The 15,498-nt window shown below is 40.0% G+C and overlaps 8 protein-coding genes across 8 annotated transcripts; 5 read left to right on the top strand and 3 right to left on the bottom strand.

The window, feature by feature from the left end:
- Window positions 1-379: 379 nt before the first annotated feature.
- Window positions 380-1,087, top strand: SS1G_14369 (hypothetical protein; the record flags this gene model as incomplete). Its single annotated transcript, XM_001584706.1, has 2 exons — window positions 380-574; window positions 845-1,087. 2 exons carry the CDS (start codon window positions 380-382, stop codon window positions 1,085-1,087), a joined length of 438 nt encoding a protein of 145 aa, XP_001584756.1.
- A 1,790-nt stretch (window positions 1,088-2,877) lies between these two features.
- On the top strand, window positions 2,878-3,537 carry SS1G_14368 (hypothetical protein; the record flags this gene model as incomplete). The annotated part of the gene is made up of 2 exons (XM_001584705.1): window positions 2,878-3,072; window positions 3,325-3,537. The coding sequence occupies 2 exons, from the start codon at window positions 2,878-2,880 to the stop codon at window positions 3,535-3,537; spliced, it is 408 nt and encodes a 135-aa protein (XP_001584755.1).
- Window positions 3,538-5,982: 2,445 nt separating this feature from the next.
- SS1G_14367 (hypothetical protein) lies at window positions 5,983-6,774 on the top strand (the record flags this gene model as incomplete). The annotated part of the gene is made up of 1 exon (XM_001584704.1): window positions 5,983-6,774. One exon carries the CDS (start codon window positions 5,983-5,985, stop codon window positions 6,772-6,774), a length of 792 nt encoding a protein of 263 aa, XP_001584754.1.
- Window positions 6,775-7,191: 417 nt separating this feature from the next.
- Window positions 7,192-7,904, bottom strand: SS1G_14366 (hypothetical protein; the record flags this gene model as incomplete). The annotated part of the gene is made up of 3 exons (XM_001584703.1): window positions 7,192-7,251; window positions 7,343-7,811; window positions 7,861-7,904. The coding sequence occupies 3 exons, from the start codon at window positions 7,902-7,904 to the stop codon at window positions 7,192-7,194; spliced, it is 573 nt and encodes a 190-aa protein (XP_001584753.1).
- A 511-nt stretch (window positions 7,905-8,415) lies between these two features.
- Window positions 8,416-10,000, bottom strand: SS1G_14365 (hypothetical protein; the record flags this gene model as incomplete). The annotated part of the gene is made up of 4 exons (XM_001584702.1): window positions 8,416-9,298; window positions 9,353-9,467; window positions 9,569-9,732; window positions 9,939-10,000. 4 exons carry the CDS (start codon window positions 9,998-10,000, stop codon window positions 8,416-8,418), a joined length of 1,224 nt encoding a protein of 407 aa, XP_001584752.1.
- Window positions 10,001-10,662: 662 nt separating this feature from the next.
- On the top strand, window positions 10,663-11,532 carry SS1G_14364 (hypothetical protein; the record flags this gene model as incomplete). Its single annotated transcript, XM_001584701.1, has 1 exon — window positions 10,663-11,532. One exon carries the CDS (start codon window positions 10,663-10,665, stop codon window positions 11,530-11,532), a length of 870 nt encoding a protein of 289 aa, XP_001584751.1.
- Window positions 11,533-11,988: 456 nt separating this feature from the next.
- Window positions 11,989-12,511, bottom strand: SS1G_14363 (predicted protein; the record flags this gene model as incomplete). Its single annotated transcript, XM_001584700.1, has 3 exons — window positions 11,989-12,129; window positions 12,354-12,437; window positions 12,485-12,511. The coding sequence occupies 3 exons, from the start codon at window positions 12,509-12,511 to the stop codon at window positions 11,989-11,991; spliced, it is 252 nt and encodes an 83-aa protein (XP_001584750.1).
- Window positions 12,512-12,737: 226 nt separating this feature from the next.
- On the top strand, window positions 12,738-15,105 carry SS1G_14362 (hypothetical protein; the record flags this gene model as incomplete). The annotated part of the gene is made up of 9 exons (XM_001584699.1): window positions 12,738-12,836; window positions 13,080-13,101; window positions 13,226-13,266; window positions 13,321-13,465; window positions 13,595-13,619; window positions 13,982-14,012; window positions 14,067-14,207; window positions 14,429-14,562; window positions 14,697-15,105. 9 exons carry the CDS (start codon window positions 12,738-12,740, stop codon window positions 15,103-15,105), a joined length of 1,047 nt encoding a protein of 348 aa, XP_001584749.1.
- Window positions 15,106-15,498: the final 393 nt, after the last annotated feature.

Below are 15,498 nucleotides of genomic sequence, written 5' to 3'. Positions count from 1 at the left end.
TAATTATTTCCTTTATTGATATAAATATAATAAAGAATCTAATAATAATAAAATATAAAATCTATTATACTATTAAAAGATTGGGTGGAAGAGGCCTCTATGTTGATTATATTCCTACGCGTGTAGGCGTCTTAATGTCCTGTTTAGGTAACTGTATTACTAATCACGACACGTGATTAGTACCGGTAACTTCTATTCCTTTTAACATATACTAATATTTTTTCTTTTATATTTGAAAGAATTGGAATTATTTTATAAGATTGAATATATGATTTTCTTTTAACGTGTTTCATCACCCCGTGCACCATATCACCTCGTGCACCACTTTCACCTCAATTCACATCAATCACTTCAATACGCGATTTATCAATAAATAATTATGGTATCGACATTAAATGAATGCGATATCGTTATGGCGATGGAGGTAATGGCTAAAGATAAAAATTTAAGCCTCTGGAAAGCTGCCAAGATTTACAATATTACTCATACAACACTCATACATAGAATGAAAAAGATCACTCCTGCCTCCGAATATCGTCAAAAACAGCATAAAATTACTAAAATTGAAGAGGAGGTTATTATTCAGCATATAATCGATATAGATAAGTGAGGATTTAGTCCTAAATTCATAAGTGTTGAAAGTATAGCGAATCATATTCTTGAATCGAGGGGTGAAAAGTGTGTTGGTAAACAATAGGCATATCGATTCGTGAATCGATATAATATTCTAAAAACATGTTTTAATTGTGTCTACGACTTCCAAAGGGCTTTCTGCGAGGATCCTAAGCTTATTAATAAGTGGTTTCAACTATTCAAAAATATAAAGGCAAAATATGGAATATAGGAATGTGATATATGGAATTTTGATGAAACAGGCTTTATGATGGGAGTGATATCCTTTAGTATGGTTATTACTAGTGTAGATAGATGTGGCAAAAGTAAAGGAATACAGCCAGGCAATAGAGAATGGTCGACAGCGATTGTATGTGGTAATGCAACGGGGGAGAATATACCTCTATATCTCCTTGTTCAAGGACAAATGCACCTAGCCAATTGGTACAGCGAGACGGATATGCCTCCCGAATGAATGGTTAAAACTACTATAAATAAATAGACGAATAATGAGATAGGTTTAGAATAACTAAAGCATTTTGATAAGCATACGAAACTCCGAACGAAGGGTGTATATCGAATGCTAGTCTTAGATAGATATGAAAACTATGAATCAGGCCCTTTTCAGAACTATTGTATAGAACATAAGATTAAAACCATCGGATTACCACCTCATTCGAATCATCTCACCCAACCTCTTAATATTAGTTATTTTAGTGTACTAAAACGTATATATAATAAGCAAATTGAGGGGTATATACGGATGCATATTAATCATATCTTCAAAATCGAATTCTTTATAGTATTCAATACTGTATACAAACAAGCAATTACAATAGAGAATATGAAAGCAAACTTTAGAGAAGCAGGATTAATCCCTTTTAATCCCGATACTGTACTCTCTAGAATGGATATTCGAATCTGTACACCTACTCCTCCTTCGCTTCCTCCGAGTCATATGCTCGATTGGGTCTCACAAACACCTCACAATGTCACCGAAGCTCTTTCACAAGCATTTTTAGTACAATCTATTATTGCTCGGCATTATTCTAGCTTTTTTACACCTATATTTAAGGTTACAGATCCTTTAATTAAGGGTGTAGAATACCTAGCTAGTACTGTTACGATTTAAGCTTTTGAGAATCATGATCTTCGATTAGCAAATACAGGATTAAGTAAACGTCGACATGCTAAAAAGACTCAATTACGTTTAGAAAGAGCTCTCACTATTCAAGAGACTAATGATATTATATTACAAAAAGAGGTGGATATTCAGATTAAACGCGATAGGCAACAAAATGGGCGGAATTCTAATAGAGAGGCATCGACTAATCGATGCTGTAGTAAATGTGGAATAACAGATCATAATGCAAGAACATATTCTAATGATAATATAGATCCTAAATTATTAGATAGTGCTTAGTTTAAATCAATTGATCAAGTAATTGTTGAATTATATATGATTATAAATAGGAATTGAGGTGAAAGTGGTGCACGAGGTGATATAGTGCACGGGGTGATGAAACACGTTAATGATTTTAATTATAAAAATTGATTTAAAAACTTCAAAATACTTTATAATTTTTCTAATTGAATCAAATTCCTTTAATTGAAGTACAATAATAGTATTCTGTATTTTCTCTTCAATTTGAGAAGGTGTAAGAGGTGGTTCAAGACGCATAGCAAAAATTATTATAGTTTGAAGTTAGTGATGGGTTAATTATGACCTGGTTCATTATAAGTTATTGTTACGAGGTTTGCCGTCTAGATCATGTGGAAGTGCTCTAGGCTCTCGAGGTGGTTTATAACTAGGCGTTAAGCAGGGACTTAAAGTAATGACAATAATGCAATTCGTAACTAATAGTAGAGTATACTAAATGATTGATCTTGAGCACTAAGCTCTATACAAAGGAAATCCATCTTGATTATATAAACCTTCATGCCTATGGCTAGTCAGGACCGCTGCGCGGTCCTGGACAGCCAGCGTTCCTCAGCGGTCCATAACGTGACTTAATCACGTTACCTTGTTTTAGTCATGTGACGCGGCGTAGAAGATAGCCGTCGTAACAGTTATATTATTTTTAATTTTTAAATTTCAATTTTTCAATTAATAAAATTATAAAAAATCTGAAATTTGTAAAATTTATTATTATATAAATAATAAATAACGTGGTTTATCAGCGAGCGGGCCATATCACCGAGCGGGCCACTTTTACCTCAATTTATATCTTTCAACTTCAATACGCGATTTATCAACAATATATTATGGAATCGAATAATCAAGAAGGTCGAATACTTTTAGCTATCGAAGCTATCAATAAAGACCAAAAATTAAGCATTCGGAAAGCTGTTAAGCTATATAATATCCCGCGTACAAAGATTCAGCACAGAATAGACGGTACTACCCCTTGTATCGAATCTCGAGCAAATAGTCATAATTTGACCAAATTAGAAGAGGAAGTACTTATCCAGTATATAATCGATATAGATAAGAGAGGGTTTGTATCTAAATTAAATAATGTAGAAGATATAGCGAATTATATCCTCGAATCGCGGGGTGCGAAGAAGATTGGAAAGCTCTAGGCTTATCGCTTTGTTAAACGATGTCCAGAATTAAAGATGTGTTTTAATCGTGTTTATAATTTTCAAAGAGCTCTCTACGAAGATCCCAAGCTTATTGAAAAGTAGTTTAGATTGGTATCGAATATATAGGCGAAATATGGTATTATCGATTCCGATTTCTACAATTTCGACGAAACCAGCTTTATGATAAGTATAATATGCCCTGAAATGGTTGTAACTAGTATTGAACGAAATGGCAGAAGCAAGATAATACAATCAAGCAATCGAGAGTGGGCTACAGTAATTATATATGGCAATAAAGAGGGTGAAATTATACTTCTATTTCTAGTAATTCAAGAATAAGTTCATCTTTCCAATTGATATACCGAAACCGATTTTCCTGCGGATTGGGCTATTAAATCTACTTTTAATGAATAAACGAATAATGAGACAGATCTAGAATAATTAAAGCATTTCGATAAATATACTATTCGTCAAAGAAAGGGCAAATATCGAATGCTAGTATTGGATAAGCACGAAAGCTATGAATCAATATCTTTTCAATCATATTGCAAATCAAATGATATTATATACCTCAAATTACTACTACATTCAAATCATTTAATTCAATCACTTGATATTGGATGTTTCGGTATACTTAAACATTTATATAATTCTCAAATTGAAGAGTTTATCAAAGTATATATCAATCATATCACTAAAATTGAATTCTTTATAGCTTTCAAAACTGTATATCAACAATCATTTATTATTCAGAATATGAAAGCTAGTTTTCGAGGAGTAGGTCTAATACTATTCGATCCTTAATCTATACTTTCAAAACTAGATATTAGGATTCGTACTTCTATCCCTTTATCTACCTTTTTGGAACTTACCAATTCCTGGATCTCTCAAACCCCTCATAATCCAATTGAGGCTCTCTTATAATCAACTCTAGTAAAAGCTCGAATAACTTGTTATCAATCAAGCTCTTCTACACCTATATTTGAGATTGTACAAGTTTTAATTAAAGGTACAAAGAGATTAGCATATAAAGTTACACTTTTGAGTATTAAGAATTATATATTTCGAAGAGCAAATGAGGTATTAAGTAAATGTCAACATACTAAAAAAATTCAATTATATAATAAAGGAGTACTTACTGGACAAGAAACTGAAGATATATTATCATAACAAGAGTTTGATAATCAGATTCAATACAACGAGCGTCAAAATGGGGGAAATTTTAATAGGGAATCATCTACTAGTCGATATTGTAGTAAGTGTGGAAAGACTGGTCATAATTCAAGAACTTGTCAGAATAGTATAATAGATCCTAGATTATTAGATTCTTGATAGTTTCAATCAATTGATTTAATTGTTGTTAAATAATATGGGTTTGAAATGATAAATTGAGGTAAAAGTGGCCCGCTCGGTGATATGGCCCGCTCGCTGATAAACCACGTTATATAATTCAAATTTTGTTAAATTATTGCCACGAACCACGATTAAGATTACCCGATAAAGTCAAGTATCGGTGTTTAGGCCGCCGATTACCGGGGGGTTCCTTATCGCTCGCGATAAGGAACCCCTTGTAAGCCGCGGTTAAATCACACTCCCCCTGTAATCGGTAGCTAAATCACCGACACTCATCATACTACTATAATCTGAACTGTGATTCGTGACAATGTAATATTATTAAATTGATTCAATAATTTTATTTTCAAATTTTTTAAATTGTTAATATTTTTGAGTTTATTTATTTTATAATTTGTATATCTCCTGATGATCTATATGTAAAGTAGGTGTTTTATAAATAAGAGTAATTGTTAAAAGGAATGATCTCACACAGGGAATAGTGGGAAGCTGATAGGGCAGAACTGAGGTAATATTGGTCTTGTAGGTTAATCTCTCTTCTAAGTTCTACGGAAGTGCGAAGCTCTCTGTAAGAGAGCTTCTCAATCTAGTCCTAACAGGACTAGTGCCCTGTGCACGTGCTACGCAGGAACCATTCACTTTAACAGTAATTGATAATAAAGTGATTTTTAAAAACCAGTATGACTAATCAAAACATTACCAAATTCTCCTCGCTCATGATTTTTCCTCATGCAACATAGTTGTATTTTGCAGATGTGGCATCCCACACGATCACCAAATACAAGAAAAGCATCGTGATGACATCACTTGAAAACCATCACTGAACTTACCCTCATAGCTAGCAAATATTTATCATTGCGTCGAGCAAAGAGACAACAGTCAGTGATCACGTGACATTACCCAAGTCTTTCGAGCGCCACGGAGTCAACGTGAGCCTCACCGTATATCGAAAGGGCGATGCCTTCCGACCCTCTCACGTACGTTTGTACTTGCAACCAGCCTGGTCTCGTTCTTCTCTTCTATCGCTACTTTACCTCTCCGCCCCAACTCCCTTCACAACACTACCCACTCACGACTCCTTCCCTTCAAGGCTTGCGTGATTTCCAAAAGTCAACATGTGAAACTTTAGGCCTTACTGGTAAAACACGGGTGGCGAAGGAGGGCTTCAATATCACTGTTGCGGGTACGACATCGAATGTCCATTCGTATATCGAGTCGTGTATATCCCATTGGTCGTTTGCCGGGCTAGAACTATCCTTAAAAAATGAGAAGGGAATTAACGAATTTTTTAAACCTACAAAAGGCTGTGCGTGTGTTTTCACGAATTTAAGTATCCGTATCGCAGATGAGATTACCCCGTTGGGGATCACGAATTATGAGCCCAAAGATTGGAACACGGTGACTTATCTGAGTCCTGAGGACTTCCACAATATGGTTACTGCTGCGACAAATGAGGATGGAGAGAAAATGTTACTTGATATACGCAATCATTACGAGTCACGGATTGGATATTTTGCGGCACCAGATGGGTCTGGTATCCAGACTGTGAAGCCACAGGTTAGGAGATTTTCGCAGTTCCCTGCATTTGTAAAGAGACATATAGATCCCACTCTTCGTTCTTCATCTGAACACAGGAAAGATGAGAGTACTCCTGGTAAAACGATTTTCACCTATTGTACAGGCGGCATTCGCTGTGAGAAAGCCACAAGGTGGATTGCAGAAAATGTGGAGCAAACTCCACAAGACAAAATCTACACCTTGAAGGGAGGTGTATCGGGATACGTGGCTTGGTTTGAGAAAGAGATGATGGCTGGCAGGAAGAGAGAAGATGAGTGTTTATGGAAGGGTAGGGAGTATGTTTTCGATGGAAGGGGATCATTGGGGCTGGGTAATGCAAACGGAAGGAAGAAGGTGGCGAAGTGCCATGGATGCGGGAAGGAGGAGGATAGAATGGGAAAATGTGACATGGAAGGATGTGAGTTAGTATTGGTGGTTTGCGAAGGCTGCGACGGCATCAAGTGCTGTAATAGTTGTGGGGGAGTAGATGGAAAGGGGAGGAGAATGGTTTGTGATTGCGAAAGCCAAAGGGAATTTGGGCTATGGGGGAGCGAGGGTATGAGAGGCGTCAAAGGCGTTTCAGCGAAGCAAAATAGGTTACACGAGCGAGGAAAGAGACAGGCTGTAACCGATAACATAGATATTAGAGTCAAGGTAATAAAATAAGATAGTTTGTGATTCATCACTCCATACACCAAACAAGGTACTTTGCACCCGTTCAGTAAAGCTCAAGTGGGCATCCCTGGTCGACACTCTTCTTGGGCATCTTCTCAACAACAACCTCTTTCGTCAGCTTCATCAACTGCTCGCCTAAATCTTCGTCTTGGGACAACTCGCTTCCGGGCTCGGGGATTGCTGGTGGACAGATATACAATCCACTTTTTTCCACCGCAGTACTGGCGAACAAGGTACTGACACAACCATCCCATTGATCTTTCTTCAAGGGCTTCATGAGGACAGACATGCCATACCCGAGTGTTGGATATGGTTCATGAATATCAGCCTGCGACATTTTTGTCTCGACAAATCCAGGATGCACAGCGTTGACCAAGATTTTGGGATATTTGGAAGTGAGATGACGAGCTAGGTAACGTGAATAAAGTATAGACGCCAACTTCGACCGTCCATATTGTCCATTTGGTCCTAAATCTGTGTTCAACTCATCCACACTTGCAAATTTGCAATCGCTCGGAGTGGCTTGATGCGCATTCGAGGACATGTTGACGATTCTGACGATATGCCCTGCCTCTGCTGTTTGCTTGAGAATTGGCAACAAGTGACTTGTGAGGACAACGTGGCCGAAATGATTGACCGCCATATGTCTATCAAGACCATAGTCGGTAAGTTGATATGTCATGATCCCTCGTGCAGCGAGATTGCACAGGATATCAACTCTATCTGTGCCCTCGGATATTGTGTGAGCGACCTTGGATACGGCTGGCCAATCGGACATATCACACTGGAGGAATGTGCATCTTTGGGCTGCCTCGGGTGAGATAGTCTTGGAAATATCCTCTACAGCATCATCGTAAACTTCCTGGGATACAGCAATGATGAATAGCTTGGTGAGGTTGTTTTTCAGAAGGGTGTGTGCACAACCATAGCCGATGCCTTCACTACCGCCAGTTATGACTGCCACCTTCCCGCTCTGGTCAGGGCAATCCTCGAGAGAGAATTGGTGCTCTGGTTTTGCGAGAGAGTGCCTAGAAAGCATCAGTATATCAAAATACACAAAGAACAACAGAAACATACGTGCCCCCGGTGTTCTCGGCAATAGTGTTCTTAACTGTTTGCATGATATTGGAATTTGAAGTTTGAAATTGGAGGTGGGAAATGGAATAGAGAATGAAGTCCACGCAGCAGTTCTTTCATCTATTATACTCAGCGGAATCGCCCTTACGTCAATGTTGTATATAACTTCTAAATATGTGAGGTCAATTGTCATATTGTTATGATGTCACTATATACATCCTGGGTGTTGGGGCGAACATGCCGTGGGGTAACAATCGTCTGAGTTTACCGAAAGCGTCAATCAACCTGTGCCTTGTTAATATTATTATCCATACCACGGACAGCTTAGTTGATCTATTAATCTTGACACTTGTTTCTTTAGGTAATGTTTAGATGCGCGACAAGACTCCCATTGGTGCTATATCACACAATGAGAACGAAAGCTTGAAAGTTAATCGCGCTTTGCCCCCAAATACTACAACCAAGATTCTGCAATTGGTAATTGTTTATTAGCTAGAATTACCTCTTCGTGTCTTGCGTCTTATATGTTAAGTCCGTCTCGATCATCTCAATTTTCTATGCCTCGATATACTTCTTCAGGTCTCTCAACCTCTCTTTTGCTGATTCAAGAACCTTATCCTCTTTGCATACCGCAAATCGCAACCAGTCCTCGCCAATATGAGCATTTTCATCTGTGTAAAATTCGGTTGGAGGAATAGCAGCTACGCCAACCTCCTGTATTAAAAACCAGCTCAACTTGAAGTCTCTTGGACGATCTTTAACGTGGTCTGGAAATGGATAATCCGAAGGTATCTTGACCTTCTTCATGTTCACCAAAACGAAATAACCTCCTTCGGGGTCGGAAAAGGGAAGATCCAGCTCTTTCCAAATTTCGTTGAAAAGATCCATTTTACCTTTCATCTCAGTAACGGCTGACTCCCAAAAATTGTTGGTATCAGCTTCTTCAAACCCGACAGCAGCAGCTTCTTGCAGTGGAGACACAGAAGAATAGCAAATTCTGGTATGTGCTGCTGCAACATATTGAATCAGATGTGGTGGTCCGATCAACCATCCGACACGCCATCCAGTAGCGTAAAAGTTCTTTCCCGCAGACCCGACGGTAAGTGTGAGTCTTTCAATTTCTGGAGACAATGTTGCGATTCTTGTAAATGGCGTATAGTAGAGTCGGTCATACACTTCATCGGAAAGAATGATAATTTCGTTCTTGACGCAAAGCTCCCCAATCTTAAGCAATTCCTCTTTTGAGAAAACCTTTCCAACTGGATTGTGAGGCGTGTTTAGCACGATCATCTTTGTCTTGGGTGTAATGGCCGCCTCGAGCTCCGCAAAGTCTATCGTCCATTCGCCAGCAGAAGTGTTGTGAGTCGCACCCCGTTCAGGTGGGTGAAGGGGTACGTAACGAATCTTCCCCCCCGGCATTTCAATGTTGCTGATGTATCTGTGATAGGCTTAGTATCGCATCTGTCAAGTCCACTCCGGCATACCAGCTTACTGGTCAAAGAATGGCTCAAATATTATGACCTCGTCTCCCTCCTCGATGAAACCCATAAAGGCACTAAGCATGCCTGCAGCTGGTAAGCGAATATCCCCATTGCTTCGCGTCTCCCCTAACCTTCATTTGCACCGGTTGTAATAGTAATTTCTGTCTCTGGGTTCAGCTTTCTCCCCCATAGAGGAGAATACGAATCTGCAATTGCTTGCTTAAGACGTGGACGACCCTTCGTTGGCGAATACTGGTTGCATTCAACCTTATCAAGAGCTGCCTTGGCGGCATCGAGGATAAACTTGGGAGGATTGTATCCGAAGAAGCCTTGGCCCATATTCACAATAGGTTGTTTGGGGGAGGCGGCAGCACCCTCATTGACAATGGACCTGCAAATGCCTCATGTTAGAGGTGCGATAAAATGTCAGAAAGCAATCAGCGTTATGCTTATTGACATTGGTATGAAAGTATGAATAAATTTTCTAGATCGATTGAAGTGACTGTTTAGGAATCTCCTGTGCCTTGCACTTGCAGAGTTTCAATTAAAGTAGATGGCACGACTTCCATGAGCGCAGACGACGTGAGTTGTACATACCAAACGTCTTGCTTTCTTGCAGCAACACGAGCAGCAGGTTGAAGCTTAGATTTGTTACTCATGGTGGGGTGAAAGAAGCGGGGAGATGCGATAGTAGAGATCTTGATATAATGTCTAGTCAAAGATTGTGCCAAAATAAGAGAGGATTTTCTAGATATCATTGATATTTCCAATAGATATTGAAAAGAAGGAGGAGAGAGGAAAGAAGGAAGAGTAAAGTAAAGTAAAACACAAGTAAAGTGGGATCTTGGTGATGAGATGAGATGATTTGATAAGATTTGATATTATTCACAACTTAATTATCGCACTTTTCTCTTTCCCCAGTTTCCATTAGTGCCGGTGTCGCAATGTCGCAATGTCATGATACCGTACAGAGTAGTGGGGGATATAACATTAGCGGGACGGCCCTATCAAAATATGGGGATTCGTTTCTGGGTGAAGGAGGTTAAACCATTTATTTACTTGTTACCTACCTTTACCTAGGTATATTTATTATCTACTATTTATTATTTACCATTTACCATTTATCACTTACCACCTATTGCTTACTGCAAGAGCTTCCTTCTGGTATTACAATATACGAGTACCCTACTAGCTAATTCAACACAACAATGCTAGACTGACAGCAACAAGACTTTGGCAAGAGATTCCGTGTTTCTTGAGCTTTGAGCTTGACCTTAACCTTCAACCCGCCTGCCCATTTTTCTCTAGTTCGCAATCAATAATGGCTTCAAAAACAAGCCCTGCAGCTTTAACGCCATCAAGACCGTTACATATCACCATTCGATTCGCGGATTCGATCCCTGATCTGCTTTTGGACATTCCCACTCAAAATAACATCACCGGTGTGGGTTTGAAACATTTAATTCGTTCAAAGCTCAAACCTCCTGCATCACAGCGTCGATTTCGATTCATTTACGGTGGGAAATTCATACGAGATAATGATTTCCTCACAGCTATACTCAAGGTCCCAACACCACCGCCACGAGCTATAGATTTGAAGGGCAAGGGGAAGGACGTAGAACCACCTCCAGCTAGGGTTTACATCAATTGCTCAATTGGCGATGATGTTCTTAGTCCCTTCGAGATTGAAGCAGAAACGATAGCAGCCACCGCTGCGCTCAATAAGCCAAAGAAGACAAAGTTACCAGATGGAGCTTCTCCGAGCCTCGGCACACCAGCTTCAAGCACAACAGTCGCACCACGTGGCTTCAACCGCTTTCTCTCGGCGGGCTTCTCTCCAGCTGAAGTCAATCAACTACGCCTTCAATTTCAATCAATTCAAGCGAGCATACATACACCTGATACTATGCCGTCTCCTGATACTTTGTTACGGATGGAAGACTCGTGGATAGATAATAATGCAGGGAATGGCGCAATTGGGACCGAGGGTGGTTTTGACTTTGGAGATGATGGTATGGGCAGTGGATTCGATGATTTGTTATGGGGTAACATCATGGGATTTTTGTGGCCACTCGGATGTGTGGTATGGGTATTGAGAGAACCTGGGATATTGTCATCAAGAAGACAAATTGCTGTCTTTACGGGCTTTCTCCTTAGTATCACATTTGGATTTTTAAGAGTTCTTTCGTGAAAATCCAAGATTGTGAAGGTAGCTTTCAAGCTACTGGGGAGACCTTGTATCTTATATATCCGCATGTGGTGATATGAGAGAATGAGCGAGTTCTTAACGGAGTTATTGGGAATTTTCGAAACAGATGGCGATTAAATGTTTTACAAGACTTTAAGAGCGCAAGCTTGTATTTATATAAACATATTCTTCTGGTGATATGGGGGATTGAGGGAGCTTTCAATGGAGTTATTGGGGTTGCAGAAGAGATGGCGACAGCGATGGCAACGGAAGTTTTACATGATACCCTGTCAGTTGAGTAATATTGATATAGCATGAGAGATTATTGGCTTGTCATTTTACGACGGTGAGGACCGTCAAGTTGGCATATCTGACGATACATCAATACATTCCAATGACCACCAAACTTGTGGTCACGACAGGCCACCCTTCGAGGCCGGGGATGTCTCTAGTCACTATTCACGTACATTTAGGTAATTTTGCCAGCCATTCACGCCATTCACCTTGAATCAAATGCACAGAAAGTTCTCGGGGGGGCTTTGCGTAAGCAGCCTGTTTCTCTTTACCCAGCTGATTGTTGGCACACCACTTCTTTACCCGCTGTATTAGGTAGATAATATAGCTTTCCTGCATTAGATGCGTTGAGCGACCGTTGAATTTCTCTCGATTCTCTGTTTCACAGTCGAAATATTCTATTCTCTTTCAACATTTTCATTGACTTTCGTTGTCATTCATATTCATTACTATTGAATGAAGTGTATAGTATTATGGCAACACTATAACGCCAATCTTTGATCGCCGACCATACAGATATGGTTTGTTACCTTTCGCCTGCCTCCGGTTACTTGCATATTTTGTAGCACCTTGGCGGAATCTTGTTCATCCGTCCAAGCAAAACGGGCCCGGTACTTTGGAACGTGTCATAGAAAGCCAGGAATCATCACTGTCGTCAAACCAAACTGTTGGAGGTTTCTTTGGGCATCGGAATAAGCTGCAATATGTAATGCTATGCAAGACAAAAGGGATGTGGTATTACAACGTTTTGCGTTGGGAAGATGACCAGTTGAGCGAGGGCATATTGCATTTATAGTATAGAAACGTTACTCTTGCCAGACTTTTGTTTCAAGTTTCTTTCTGCTTGTATACATATCTTCCTTTCCTCCCATACTTTCGTGATTCATTAATCCGAGTTTACTTTGAACATCAACATGGCGACATCGCAAGAGGCCATCGATGCTTTTAATGCGGCTGGAACAGCTCTCCCAGATATACAAAATGATACTTTCTCAAATCCGATCGAAGTCGATGTAATATGCCTGAGCTATCATCTAGAAACCAAAGCTTACCAGTGAAGGACAATGATGCACTTGAGAATGATTCCGCATTTGGCGGACCTGCGGCGTAGGTAATCACTACTTACTTTGAATAGGGACTAATGCCAGAAAAGTAGCAATACGAGTAAGACTTCGTTGACATCTGGAATTACACGATATAGGTATATGCCTCTTTACTTCTACTAGAAGTTCTCAAGCTGATCTGGGCCGTTTTAGGGAAGAAGTATGACTGTGTTTAGTATAGCGAAGCAAACAAATGTACTCACGCCTTCTAGAATGGTCGGAGATACCACGCTTACAGAGATGGAAAATATTTGATGGTAGGACAATCCTCGACACTCTCACCAAAAGATGCTAAATAGTTAAGCCGAACGATGACGACGAACAAGATCGTATGGACCTGGTATGTATACGGATTCTGAATATTGGAAGGAAATGGCCTAATTAATTTACAAAGCTTCATCACGTTTTCAACCTCGTTTTAGATGGCAAATTATACTTGGCCCCGATTGAGGATCCTCAACGAGTACTCGATGTTGGAACCGGTACTGGAATTTGGGCAATTGATTTTGCTGAGTATGGCCTTGTCACTTCAGTAGAAGGTATATATCTGACTCCGGTTTTTAGCCAATATCCATCATCACATGTGGTGGGTTGTGATTTATCTCCAATTCAGCCTGGCTGGTATGTCTTCTCCTTCCCTTTACGCATGTTTGCTAAGCATATTGCAGGATACCACCAAACCTTGAATTCGAAGTAAGGGTCGCCGGTATAAGCTTACTAGATGAGACTACTTACCAAAATTAGATTGACGACGTCGAAGATACATGGCGGTATAGTCAGAAGTTTGATTTCATACATATCCGCTCTTTGGGTGGTTCCATCGCTTCTTGGTCTGTTGCACAATCCCACTCAAGATGGAATGATTGATGATTACCAACATTATACTAACTATTAGTTCACAGGCCTCATCTTCTCCAACAAGCTTTTGACAATTTAAACGAGGGAGGTTATATCGAGCTTGTAGACTTCGAATAGTCTGTACCTGCTTCCTTTCAACTTCTTCCACATCCCTGTCCACATAACTCGAACAGTTCTAACTCGAATCCGGAATACAGCCATGGATACTCGGACGATGGGACGGGAGATGTGCGTATCATCCATACTTGATTACAACACAACGTTCATCTGATCAATAAATAGTTAGCTCCGTCCTTCCAAAAGTGGCAGGCGGGCCTTGACGAAGCATCGAAACTATTCGGAAGAGATTTGAATGTCGCGATGAAATTTAAAGATTGGCTAGACGAAGCCGGATTTGAAGCAGTTGTCGAGAGACATTGGAAAGTAGGTGGCCATTTTCTATTCTGTGTGACAGCAATGGATTCGAATCTTAGATCTATTTTCGCTGGTCATGAGACAACTACTCAGAACGATTTATGGATCCCATACTGGTGCTCCGGTCCTGGTTGAACAAATCAATATCCTGTTTCTTTTCTCACCTACCTAGACCCTATTCCCTTACTCTCTTTTATTAATCCACATCTTACTAACCACCACCCGTCCAGCTTCCTATGGCGCCCTGGGCCCGCGACCGCCGCAACAAAGAAATTGGCCTATATATGCAGCAGAATATGTTAGACGCCACCGTCGCATATGGAATGGCGCATTTCACGCGGATATTAGGATGGACACCTGAAGAGTTAGTGATTTCTTACTTCCACCCCCTTCATTTCTCTTGCATTGTCAAACCATACCCTTATATTTCCGTACAGCTAGTAACTAGGTTCATGCGAAATGACGTTCTTAATACAGACACTAGACTAATAACCTCAGATACCAAGTTCTCGCCGCCGGCGTACGCAATGAATTTAAAGATAGCAGAGTTCATAATTGGTGTAACATGTATATAGTATATGGATGTAAGCCGATGGGAAGTGGAGCCGAAAGAAATGCGCCTGCCACGGGAGCTCCTGTGCTGTCTGGATTTGACGCGTCTCCTGATACTGCGCAGAAATCGATTGGAACAGAGAGTGTTACGGAGAAGAAAACTGGAGATGGGAAGAATATTGAGGGGCGGAAGAAAGTAGGTGATGGAAATGTTGAAGAGAGTGATATAGCAGCTGTCGTTAAAGAGGCTGGAGAGAATGTTATGGCGCAAGGGAAGGGAAAAAGTAAGGTTTTGGAAGCTGTTAAGGAGGGCGTGGGGAAAAAGAAAGGAAAAAGTGGAAAGTGGTTAGGTTAGATGTGGAGATAAAGAGGTAAAAAGAGACGGAGTAGACGGAAGATGGATTGTAGCAGTGGATTTACAGCTTTAATGAAGCGAGTCAATATGTTAATGCAATAGAACAAGAAGAAACACTAGTAGGATATGGAAGGAAGTAAAGTAAATCACAAATCAATCTCATTATCCCATCTAGAGTTGTTATATAGGTAAATAGCAATATGAAAATGCCACTGCATGCTCTTTTTTTTTTTTCATCAGTAACTTTTTCCATGACCAATTTCAAGGAAGTTAGGAATGGTTTCTGTCTCCCATCTGGTCAGACTCAAATTCCCCTTCCTCCAAAAATCCCAATCTACCTATCCGATAAGATAAGTCAATAATCAGCTCAACAGAACCCTCACACCTCTACTA

This window comes from Sclerotinia sclerotiorum, genomic scaffold (assembly GCF_000146945.2).
Source record: "Sclerotinia sclerotiorum 1980 UF-70 scaffold_32 genomic scaffold, whole genome shotgun sequence".
Lineage (NCBI taxonomy): Eukaryota > Fungi > Ascomycota > Leotiomycetes > Helotiales > Sclerotiniaceae > Sclerotinia > Sclerotinia sclerotiorum.
The sequence above is the reverse complement of the archived record's forward strand: the minus strand, read 5'-3'. Positions and strand labels throughout refer to the sequence as shown.